The 11938-nt window shown below is 38.5% G+C and overlaps 1 protein-coding gene across 1 annotated transcript; it reads right to left on the reverse strand.

Annotated features, from left to right (window-relative positions):
- Window positions 1-8878: 8878 nt before the first annotated feature.
- Window positions 8879-10775, reverse strand: LOC110871984 (berberine bridge enzyme-like 21). The gene has a single exon (XM_022120749.2). It carries the CDS (start codon window positions 10598-10600, stop codon window positions 8879-8881), a length of 1722 nt encoding a protein of 573 aa, XP_021976441.1. The 5' UTR covers window positions 10601-10775.
- Window positions 10776-11938: the final 1163 nt, after the last annotated feature.

Below are 11938 nucleotides of genomic sequence, written 5' to 3' on the forward strand. Positions count from 1 at the left end.
AATTTGGTGATTACATCAACTTAATCACTGGTATTATAATCTCGGAAAATGAATTTGGAGTATTGTAAAATAGTTAATAACTCACAAACGGTGAGAAAAGAATTTATAAAAGAAGAATAACTCACATTGCAGATTTAGTACTGACAGAATATGATTTTATCCCTGCTAACCTAATTTTATAATAATGCACACAAAACAGAGTTAGTGATCAATACAGCAGTTACGATAATTTCCTGAGATCAAATATTCGCAATGAATGACCAAGTGCAATACTTCAACTCATTTATCAAAATGACAAACGACAAAGTATAGTACTTCAACTCATTATCGAATTATCGACAACGACAAAGTACAATGCTTCAACTCATTATCGAATTATCGACAACGACAAAGCATAGCCCAATGTGGGCGGCACTTAGACATTCTTTGGGTATATTGATCCCGGAAACTGAATCGTAATAGCGATCGAGTAATTACCCTGTTCTGCGGCAGCGATTCGATAATTGTGTGTGTGTGTTGGACTGTTTTGCTTATAACTCGATCTACGTAACTCCGATTTTCGTCGTTCAAGTGCCAAATTTCAAGTCCCAACCCCTGCTATTTATACTGAAATTTTGACACCGTCGCGTAGCGCGAGGGGGTACCCCTTTAGGCGTCGCGCTACGCGAGTGATCACCCTATTTTCATAGAGTAGCCCTTCGTGCATGTAGGCTTACTGTGTCGACGGTTTTTAATTTTTCGAATTTTATAATTAGTTATGAAGATAATCGTTATTAGGGTTTTGCCCCCCCCCCCCCTGAGTTTTAGGGGCCCTGATCCTGATTCTGATTGTTCTGGAAATTCTAGGGTTAGTGCAGAATTACTTGGGTTTCTTAATTAGGGTTTCCTTAATAGCTAATTACCATCCTAATTATTAATTTTAATGAGAGTTGTTACAACAGCGGTGTTCACCCGTTACCCCCGTCGTCCAAACCGGTACTTCACCCGCGACAACGACTGACACGAACACCCTCCGCCTTCTGCTGTTTAATAGTCCCGAAACAGCACCGAAAACTGGTGTCGATCACCCCGTTGTCTAAACCGGTACGTCTACCACAACAACGGTTGACCCGAAATATCTTTCTGTTTCCGTCTAACGCAGCAACCAGTCCTGAACAGCCACATGCTGTCCCGAACAACCCGTTTTCCTGCTACGTTTGCCCTGCAGCGACGGGCTACACCCCTTTCACGAAACCGACTCTCAAACTGGCCTTCTCCGTCTTCACGAGCCCTAGGCTCTGATACCAAATGTTGGTTACAAGCCCCAAACTCTACACACTCATAACTCTCACTTATGTATATATTATGAATGTAAATTACAGAGGGTATAAGATTGACTATTGTATTCTGTAAAAGAAAAGGGGTACCTCTATTCGTTAAACGAAGGGCTTTAAATAGCCATACATACATGCGAATAAAAAAAGAATAAACTAATATTCTATCCTAAAGAACCGGTGCAATATTGAATTCTTATCCTGCCCAACGTGTACCATGCATCTAACTCAACCTACACTTGCATTATACTCGGTCAAACCCTTTACCAAATCTACATAAACGTGCAGCCAAAATCACTAAGATTTTCCCATGTACAAAACAGCCATAATTGACCATTTTACCCTTTGAACAGATCTACTCTTGACCCGCAACCTGCTGCTCCGAATTGAACCCGCAACCTGTGAACCGTGTGACCCATAAACAAACCCGAATAATCCAACACCTTTTGCATCTTTTGCGAAGACTATGAGGAGTCCAGCGATCATATTTTCGCTTCATGCAGGTTTGTGCAATTTGTATGGGAGGAGATCTCCAGATGGTGTCGTCTTCCTATACCTTTCTTTTTCTGCACAAAGGATGTGCTTGAATTCCATACTCACTGTCCTGGCTCTAGAAGATGGAAAAATGTTGTGTATACGGTTGTCCAGACTTCGATTTGGTGTATATGGCGCACGCGCAATGAGGTAGTTTTCAATAATAAGAGGGTGGTTGTGGCAAGCGTGGTGGAAGAAGTTAAGGTTATGAGCTTTTTATGGCTGAAACATCGGGCGAAGACGATGTCACACCCCAACCGATGGCGGAATCATCGGGGCGCGGCACTAAGCGAATCAGATTGCTCAAGAGAACCCACAACACTATTTATTTCGATAAAGATCAATAAAGTTTCATAAAATTGTCTAAAAACATCAACCACAATTCACAACCAACAGAATGTATCAAAATAACATAACAATTCAGATATTGTTCGAATCTGTCTAATTAACTTGTTTTTCCTCAGCATCCAAACTTATCAACCTGCAACATTTATTAAAACCAAATCAAAAAAAAATGTTGGCGAGCATACAAGTTTGAATACATAGCATAATAGTTTAAAAACTCATATCCAACATGATCACATATTACAAGTTTCACCATGCTAGTTAACGCAGTCCAAGTGATAGCCCAAGTTTCCAACGCATTAAAGTGCCTTTCCCAAAGAATAACGGGAGGTTATTATGCCTCATCCACCCCAAGACTCAAGGGGGCGGGCGTTACTCCTATAGCGCTATATGTTAAGGCGAAACTACACACAGGGATTAAACGTTCACATAGCATAAAAGTCTCAAGTATCACAAGTATCATGTTTCATGTTTAATACGGATAGAGCATGTTTCAAATAAATTTCAAGTGTCTTGATATAGAATACATGTTGCATCCCAAAAGTGTTTAAATCAAAAAGGGATCGAGTATACTCACAGTATGTGTTTAACAAATAAACACAACCTTGAATTGGATTGAAGGGAGCGCGTTGGAGTTAGCCTCAGCATAGAACAGTAGCGTAAGCGTTGAATAGCGTACAAACAGTGTGTCGGATGAGATAAGTGTCGAATGGTGAATCGGACGGATAACATCCATTCGATCGGATGGTCATCCGAGCGGATGGTCATCCGAGCAGATGGCCATCCGAGCAGATGGCCATTCGAATGTTATGTGAGTGTTTGTAAATTTTTTGAAAACTTTTGAAATTTTTGATGTAGTATTTAAACAAGTCATCCGGTCGGATGGTCATCCGGACGGATGCCCATTCGATCGGATGGTTATTCGATTGAGAGTTTGGTAGTTTGAAGTTTTGGTCAAATCGTTTGAACATAGAATATTATGAGGGACAGGTCACCAAGTCGAATGGTCATTCGACCGGATGGCTATTCGATCGGGCGATCTGATTGTCTGAAAACTTTGGTAAAATTTTTCTAAGTTGAAAAGTTTGGAGTTTTGACGGAGACGGCGTGATGACGTGTCAAACAACGGAAACACACACCAGGATCTAGCTCGTTCGATCGGATGGGAATCACCCCAGTCGATCAGACTAACTGTTCGTGATGGAGTTTCATGTTCAACCCGTAAATCGGTCATCTCTTTGGTGAAAATCCATTCTCGGACCGGTTCTCAACTCGAGAAGGTGTAGAGAGCCTGAATGGGTCTAGATTCCATCGGTTTTGAGTAAAAAGTGAAGAAAGTTGAAGATAAGTTGAAAAATGTTGAAATCTTCTTGAAATTCGTGTTTAAATGTGCATAAGTCCTTTAGATCCGGACTAATCTTGATGAGGTGACGTCACACAACAGTTTGCATAAGAAACCGAGTGAGAACCACCTTCAAGGAGTCCAAATCAGCCGATTTCAAGAAGAAAACTAGTGATTTTGATGGAGAAGGTGATGGAGAAGTGTGTAGAAGTGATAAATGATGAAGTTTGTACAAGAATCGGGGAGGAATACTTACGAGTTTGCCTTGAATCGAGATTAAAGTGACTGAGAGTGCGTGTGGTTGAAAGGCAGAGTCAAAGGTGTGTATGAAGGGTTAAGAGCCCTATTTATAGGTGAATAGTGACAGCTAGTCGGTGTAAGTGTGCAAGGGATCAAATGGCTTTCCGGTCGAATGGCCATCCAATCGGATGGTCATCCAATCGGATGGTCATCCGATCAGATGTCCATTCGGACAGCTATCACACCCCGATATTTCCACATATTACCGGTGGGTCCGGCGGGGAGTATCGTGACGTAGTTGATATCATCATTGTCAATACACACAATATTATAGCACAGCGGAAGGCTTGGTGAATAAACTATTACAAACCATAATGTCTGAGTGTTCGAGTTTATGAATATACAGACTGGAATGTAATAAGATCCACAGGCGGATCATATGTACAAAGAAACAAAAACAACAGACTTCAGGTATCTTATGGAATTGCAAGATCCTCTATTAACACCCTATAGCTCCAGCCTATTACGAGAGGTACCTGTCAATCAACCTTTAAGAAAATACGTCAGTTTACACTGGTAAATACAATTTAACTGACTCATTTAAAAAACATTTATGAAAATTGATTTGAGTGCACAAGGCACAAACCATTTATAACTTGGGACAATCTTTATTAAATTCTTGTATACAGTTTTACATGTTTATCATACATGTGGGGCCGGTTTGGAAGCCGGACATGATTAACTGACTCACCACTTATAGAACCCACATAGGAGTTATCCCCAACTTGTGGGTAGTTTAATATTTAGCATTTGCATCTGTCAGGTGCATGCCTGCACCCCGTGCATAGGTCGTGGTCATTAATAACTTAAATGAGCCGAGGATATCCAGGACACGGTCGTTAACCCCCAATGTTTATGTTATCAAATAATACGGATTAAATCGGGTTATGCAGATTTATTACATCACAATCCGATTAAATAATCTCATACCCGACCAAGCGGTATTATTATAATATCGTATCCCAAGCCCGTATAAGGGAAAATAAGTTAAAAGTATTTACCTGATGCTAGCAGTAAAAATCTTAAAGCTTTTGAAGACACCTTCGACCGGAAGCTATTTAATCTGTATAGAAGGTTTATTAACCTATTAGGATGCTAACGGGTCTTTAATTAAGTCAAGGACTTAGACCGGCTAGCTAGAAGGAAACCTTACGGTTCTAAACGCTAGCTTAAGCGGAGACCGGAATAGAATGTGGTTTGGACCCGATAAGCTTGGATACTTGTATAATAGGGGTAAACTAAACACATTCTGGAAAAAGAATGAGAATTTAATGATAAGGTTAAGCCCGTTTCGGCTATTTTACGCAAACTAGTCACGTAAACCGATCCGAACGCATAAACGCGTAACGGGTAACAAAATAAATTATATACAGGTCTTAATCATTATTATGCTCAAAATATGTTAATATATCATTAATATATTAACATATATGCCCAAAAAGTAATTTAAACCAAAATAAGTCCCATAAGGGCATTTTGGTAATTTTAATCCCCATAAAAGAGTTTTAATACTAAACTGAGTTTCAGGTCTGATTTAATTAGTAAAACATGCATTTTTATAAGTTATATCAGTAAGGTATTTTATATATGTGAAATACATCTTATATATCCAAACTATGCACCGTAGGGGCATTTTGGTAATTTCACATAAGCTTTAAAGGTCAAAATAGACTTCTGAGTTTAAAAACTTTGGCTTACTGTATAATTAAATAAATTAGCTTAAAACATCAGTGGGTAATAAGTTTTATATGCCAAAAATAGTTTTGACCCATACTAGGTGCTAAAAACGCTTAAAGTCGGTTTAAAGGGATATTCGGGTTAAAATAGGAAATCTAAGTTTTTGATCAGTTTATAAGGTTCAAAATATTCTATTTATCATATAAAATCAGTAGCAAAAAGTTTGGCATTAAAATGTTATGTAAAACTCATTTTATGCATGAAAAGGGTAAAACCGACAATTACCGAAATCAAGTTATAATCCTATGTTATGCTCAGCCTAAAAATAAATAAAAATCTTCAAAAATCCCACAATATTATTTTACATCAGTAGGTAAAGAGTTTGGTGTCGAAAATCGGGTTTAGATAGGCTTTATGCTAATTACGCCTTTTAAATAACAAAAAGCTCCTTAATTACGCTATTGAGCATAACTCCTATTCTAGACCTCAAACTGATGTCAAATTTTCGGGACATGTCTATCAGTAGCAAAGGTATTAGTTCATTCACATTGTTAAAAATCTCAGTTATATGTCAAAAGGGCGTTTAAGGCATTATTAAGCATAATTACGATCAAGTGCATATAATTCAAACCACTAGGCATCATGCAATATAACTTCAGAGGGTTATATTACTGAATAATGTGGTTCTAATGGAAGCTTAAAACATGGAAGAATTAAGCTTGAACGGGTCAGAACTGAAAGTCAAAGCAAAAGTCAAGCTTTTGCGACTTTCGGTTATAAACTGACTTTAGACTATTAATTGCCGGGTTAGGACTGATAAAGCATGTTTTAATATTAATTACTAAGTCATTAGAATGCTAAAATATAATTTAGAACATCTGGTTTATTAATTTTAATCATTTACAAACATTCTGTCCAGTTTGACTTTTTGTCAAACTACTTTGACCCGACAATTAACTGGTCAAACGAGATAATTAGGAGGTGCCCTTTTAAGGGTTAACCACCTACACTAAGATGGTTCCATAACCACTTTCAATTGGATCAGTGGCTTGACCAAATAAGATTAAAACGAAAGTCAAACTTAAATTACGATTAGTTTGATATTTAGGTAATTAAGCTACTTAAAAGGACTAAACAGGTAATTAGGAGCTTACTAAAGGTCCAAGCTGTCTTTTCTACACTTCTAAGTCTTCTCCAAGTCCTTGCAAGCTCCAGAGGTTGGTTTGAGTAATGTTGCAAATGTGAGTTTTGAGAACTCAACATCAAGGCCCAATATATACTTAATTACAAGCTCTTGGATCAAGCACAACTGTTATGGGAGGCCCTAGGATCACCCCAGGTGTCCTAGTGGTTTGTATATACCGTCCAATAGTCCCTTGTTTCGAAACAAGTCAGTGTGAGTCGGTTTAACAGCTGAAACATACATCTGTCCAAAATTCTGCCCAGCGACGAGCTTACGGACCGTAAGGGAAAGCTCTTGCGTCCGTATCCATTACTTACGGAACGTAAGTCCAAGTGCATGTGGTCCGTAACTGAACCTAATTTGCATCGCCCAGTTACCTCATTGCGGACCGTAAGCCTAGGGCCATACGGTCCGTAACCGATGACCAGAGGACAAAAATTTTTAAAACTTTCATATACTTGACCATGCATTTCCATGGCCGAATCTTGAACAATAATTTCATATATCAGTCCAAATGGCCAGTTCTGAATACTTAGATAACTATGCCATGCAATGTGTTTCCTTGGAATTAAAGAAGTTGTCCAAACATGAAGATTCGTCGGTATTGCACATGAAAACCAAAAATCTTGAATTGTTGCATGAACTATCATTAATTAGCCGAAGATTATGGATTTTCTAATAGCCATACATAAGGGTGTATCATACAAATGTATAAAGCTTTTGGGGAACGTTTAAAAGGTCATTCAGAGTTAAAATTAACATGTTGACACGTAATTCCCGTACCTATATTATCTAGTATATATACACGAACGGCTTCTTATATTCAATTAATCTTTCGATTAAGAATATCTCATCCACGTAGTGTCAATCAGAGGCTCGGGTTTGGCATGTTGACATTTTAAGTCCTTCACTAATTTTCCACATGTTTAAAGCTTAGGGCACGTGTCTATACATAATTGGACACATTTTTACGTGGTGTTACAACAGCCGATACCCGTTTGCTAGTTTTCCGACTTTGGTTCGTTTTGCAAGCTAGATTAAGTGTTGCGTTGCATATTATTATGAGTAACCATTACATGGTATTATTATATAGTTAACACAAAAGTTTCTGTGTTCAAGTCTGCGTTTAAGCTACTTTCCCATTCAGTAAGTATCAAGTTTCTTGTTCAACCAAGTATCAAAGTTTCTCGTTCAATAAGTATCAAGTTTCTAGCATCACCAGAGTCGAGATTCAAAGTATGACAAGAGTCTAGATTTATACTGTTCATGCATAAAGCATCACAAAAGCATCACACAGTAAAAATTTCACATAGTTTAACACGATTAAGATTCAAATAGTTTCATTTTCATTATGATTGATCATCTCGAGATTTCAAGCATCGCAAGGTAGGAAGTACGACGAATCTTGCTAGTATTGACCAAGTATCGAAACACAGGGCGTTACAGGAGACCTCGCTTACCTGGGAGAACTGGTGCACATTTGATTTAGCTTGTATGAATGTGTAATTTCTTTGGTGGATGTACTATTTGGTTAATTGTTGCTAACCTTTAAGAGTAATATAAATATAAATTTTGTTGGTCGTTCAAAAAAAGGGAAAAAAACTCCCCGGGGGGCGGTGTGGTGGGCTTTATAGGGCGTTTTTGGGGCGCCCAATTCCAACCCCACTACGGGTGGTCTAAGGCTGGGTGGTCTAAGGGCTTATTGGTTATGAATCATAGATTTGTATGTTATCATGTATACACATCAGTCTATATCTACTGATTTCAGTGTCACTTGTAATACTTTAATTTCTAATGGGCTTTTTTATAGGGAAAATTCCTAAAACATGTTTCTTTTTAACTACACCAAAATAAACGTTGACTTCCCAAATTTTAACATTGACCATGTATTGTTAGTGCGAAAAAACTTACTCCGCGTGTCATGTTTTGTGCGAAAAAGCATTGCATGTGACACACTAAGGACTTGACACATATATTTTCGTGCAAAAACTAAGTCATTTTTAACATTTTTGTGCAAGACGCTCAACAAAGTTAACGATCATAGATGAAACACACAAAGATATCAATGTTCCAGTAGGGACACACAAAGATTTGAACTTCGTCGACAGGAGGTACAAAGAGTACACATGTACACGTGTCGCATAACTAAGGTGTATACATGTCACATAAAGAATTTGAACTTCTTTAACTAGACATGCCTTTGTTGTTCTTGTTCTGAGTAGGAATGCTTTGTTCATTTCTAAAGAAGTTATCAGGATCAACGCTCGTCTTCACCTTCACCAACCTCTCAAAGTTCCCCTTGAAATACTTCTCCCCGTAAATCTTCCCGGAGTTAAACCCGTCCCCTGAATTCACACCGATGTCAAAATCTCTATAGTTAAGAAATGCACCTCGAGGATTCTTCGACACATAATTCGTCATGAATTCAAACATAACCTTGCATTGATTCATGTTTTTCTCTGTAGCTTTGGGATCGGTTTCCTCCCAGTTCAACGAGTATTGAATCTTATACAAGTTTCCAGCACGGTGAGGCATGGGTGTCGCATTTGCCGGAACTTCATTCATCCTCCCCCCATACGGGTTGAAAACAAGACCAACATCTCCCAATTCTATCAACTTATTGAGTATAGCCGTCAACCCTGCCTTTGGAATGGGTGTTTGTACGTAATCAGCCTTTCGTTTCAAGAATTTAACTATGTCAGTGTGCCTATCCAGGAGGAGCTCTGGCTTCGTTTGGTTGAAATCAAAGTTTGCCCAATAAAGTGCAGACTGAATCCAACTTACTTCAAAACAATCTTCTTTTTTTAAACCTAATTCGGGGAACGTTTTGCTCATTAACCCCAATAATCTATTTGAATCACCTAGAAAAAGGGACATAAATGTTCCCCTAACTGTGTTTTTTTTATTCACTTCCTTTGGCTGTAACAGAAGCCTGATAAACAAATCATGGTCGATTGTCGGCATAACTGACTGCCATTTCAAAATGATATCTGTCAAATTTTGTTCCATGGTTTTCTCTACTCGGAAAACGGTTGTAACCTTCGGCACAGGAACTAGTTTCACGGTGAAAGATAATATGACACAAAAACTACTGCCACCAGCGCCACGAATGGCCCAGAAAAGATCCTCGCCCATTGCTTTCCGATCCAAAACCTTACCGTTAACATTGACGATTTTGGCGTCTATCACATGATCAACCGTTAAACCGTATTTTCGAATCATGGTGCCATAACCAGCGCCACTTATATGTCCACCAGCACCGACGGTTGGGCATGCACCAGCAGGAAACCCATGCACCTTGCTCTTTTCCCAAATCCGATAATAGAGATCACCTAACTGAGCTCCGACTTGGACAACCGCGGTTTCAGCTGTGATATCAACGTCAACTGCTCGAAAGTTAAACATGTCAAGTATCATGAAACTTTTTTCCGATGACACATATGAGACTGCTTCATAATCATGTCCACCGCTGCGAATCTTGATTTGAACACCGAGTTTCTTAGCGCATAGGACGACAGCCTGTACGTGGGATTCTTTGATAGGGGTGACGATGATGGCGGGTCTAGGTGTGGATGTTACATTGTAACGACGGTTTTTTATTTTATCTTGTAGAGTTTTGGTGTAGGCAGAGGAGTTGGCCGCGGAGCTATAAACTATGGAAGGGAATAAGGGGTCGGGTTGAGGTGATTGTGTCGGAAGACATTCGAGAAAGGATTTGTATATTGTATTAGGATCGGAAGCTGGTCCAGGTCCTTTAAAACCGGGGGGACCTAACCCTGGTCCCTTAGAACCGGAGGCACCTGGTCCCGGCCCCTTTGGACTAGATGGTGGTCCCAGTCCATGTGAGGGGGACAAAGAAGAAAAATTAATGATCAACAGTAGTGGAAAAAACATAACCAAAGACATGATTTTATTGTGTGTTTAAAGGGAGGTGATGACTATATATTTGAAGCAAGGACATGGGTATAATTTTTTTAAGTATTGTTTTTTCATATTAAAAGAAGACAATTATAAGTTTGGCTTGTTTAATTACGTCCCTAAAATGTAGCATTTGGTCAGGTAATTATGCTAACGTTTGGTAAATTTGATTGGATATTGTATGAACTTCGTTTGAGTTAATTGGTATTTAAAGATGTTAGGCAAACGTTTGGCAAATATGTTGTTTATTTGCATAGATATACTATCGGAGAAAGTTCATTTGAGAAAAAATTTAATGTAAGAAGAAAAATAAGAAAGGGCATAATGATAAAACATTAAATAGTTTATAACTTCTCTCATTAATTATGTTATCTCTAGTTAATAAAGCAAAAAAAAAACATTTTATCCTACATATTTCAAAATTTATCATACATATATCTTACAGTTACTGAAATTTACCCTACGCATATCTAAATTTATCATACACATTTAAGAATTTATCCTACACATACTAAAATTTATCCTACACATGTCGAAAATTGTCCTCCACGCTAAATTATTTTATCTTGAAAGAGTATATTTAACAAGGAGTTACAAGTTTAATTAGTTAACTAAAATGAGGCTCAGGTTCGATCCCTGTTAACTGCAAGTGAGGTGGTAAGGTTTACCCACCTTGGTGGGGTTCCTGACCGGGGTCACGGGTTCGAGCCTGGCAGTCGGGATTAAGTTTCCACGAGGTGCGAGGAAGGGCTCTGCACTGCACTCCCCCTCATTCGAACCCGGGTGGCTGTGCTTCCGATAAAAAGGGTTGAAGCGCAGTCAGTAGTGGTTTCCAATCGATCTACACCTTTCAAAAAAAATAATAATTACAATATGAAATTTACCTATATGCCCTTATTAATAATATTAAATGCACATACTAAATGAAGTAAAATAGAGCATTTCTATTGGTTTAAAACTTTTTCTTTTTATTCTTACAAAATTTTTCTTCTCGTTTAAACTCTCCACTATGCCACCATCTTTATAAAATATGTTCAAAAAGCTATACATATTTGACACATATTGATTATTATAAACACTTTACTAAAAAAGTTATTTAGTAAAAAAACGTTTACTTAGGCCGAAGGGTATGGGCTTCATCTCCCCCACGTCGCCCCTTCCCGGATCGTCCCACACCGCCCCCTCCCTCCGATGCGTCGATGGCGTCCATCAGCGGACGTTGGAGACGAGGCCATTCATTGGCTGATGGTGGGCCCCCTTAGTTCTTCTCTCTCTCTCCTTTATTTTGTATATTAATTTTTTATTATTGGGTAGTCTCCAGACCCT

The sequence above is a fragment of the Helianthus annuus genome, chromosome 8, assembly GCF_002127325.2.
Source record: "Helianthus annuus cultivar XRQ/B chromosome 8, HanXRQr2.0-SUNRISE, whole genome shotgun sequence".
NCBI classification, from domain to species: Eukaryota; Viridiplantae; Streptophyta; class Magnoliopsida; order Asterales; family Asteraceae; genus Helianthus; species Helianthus annuus.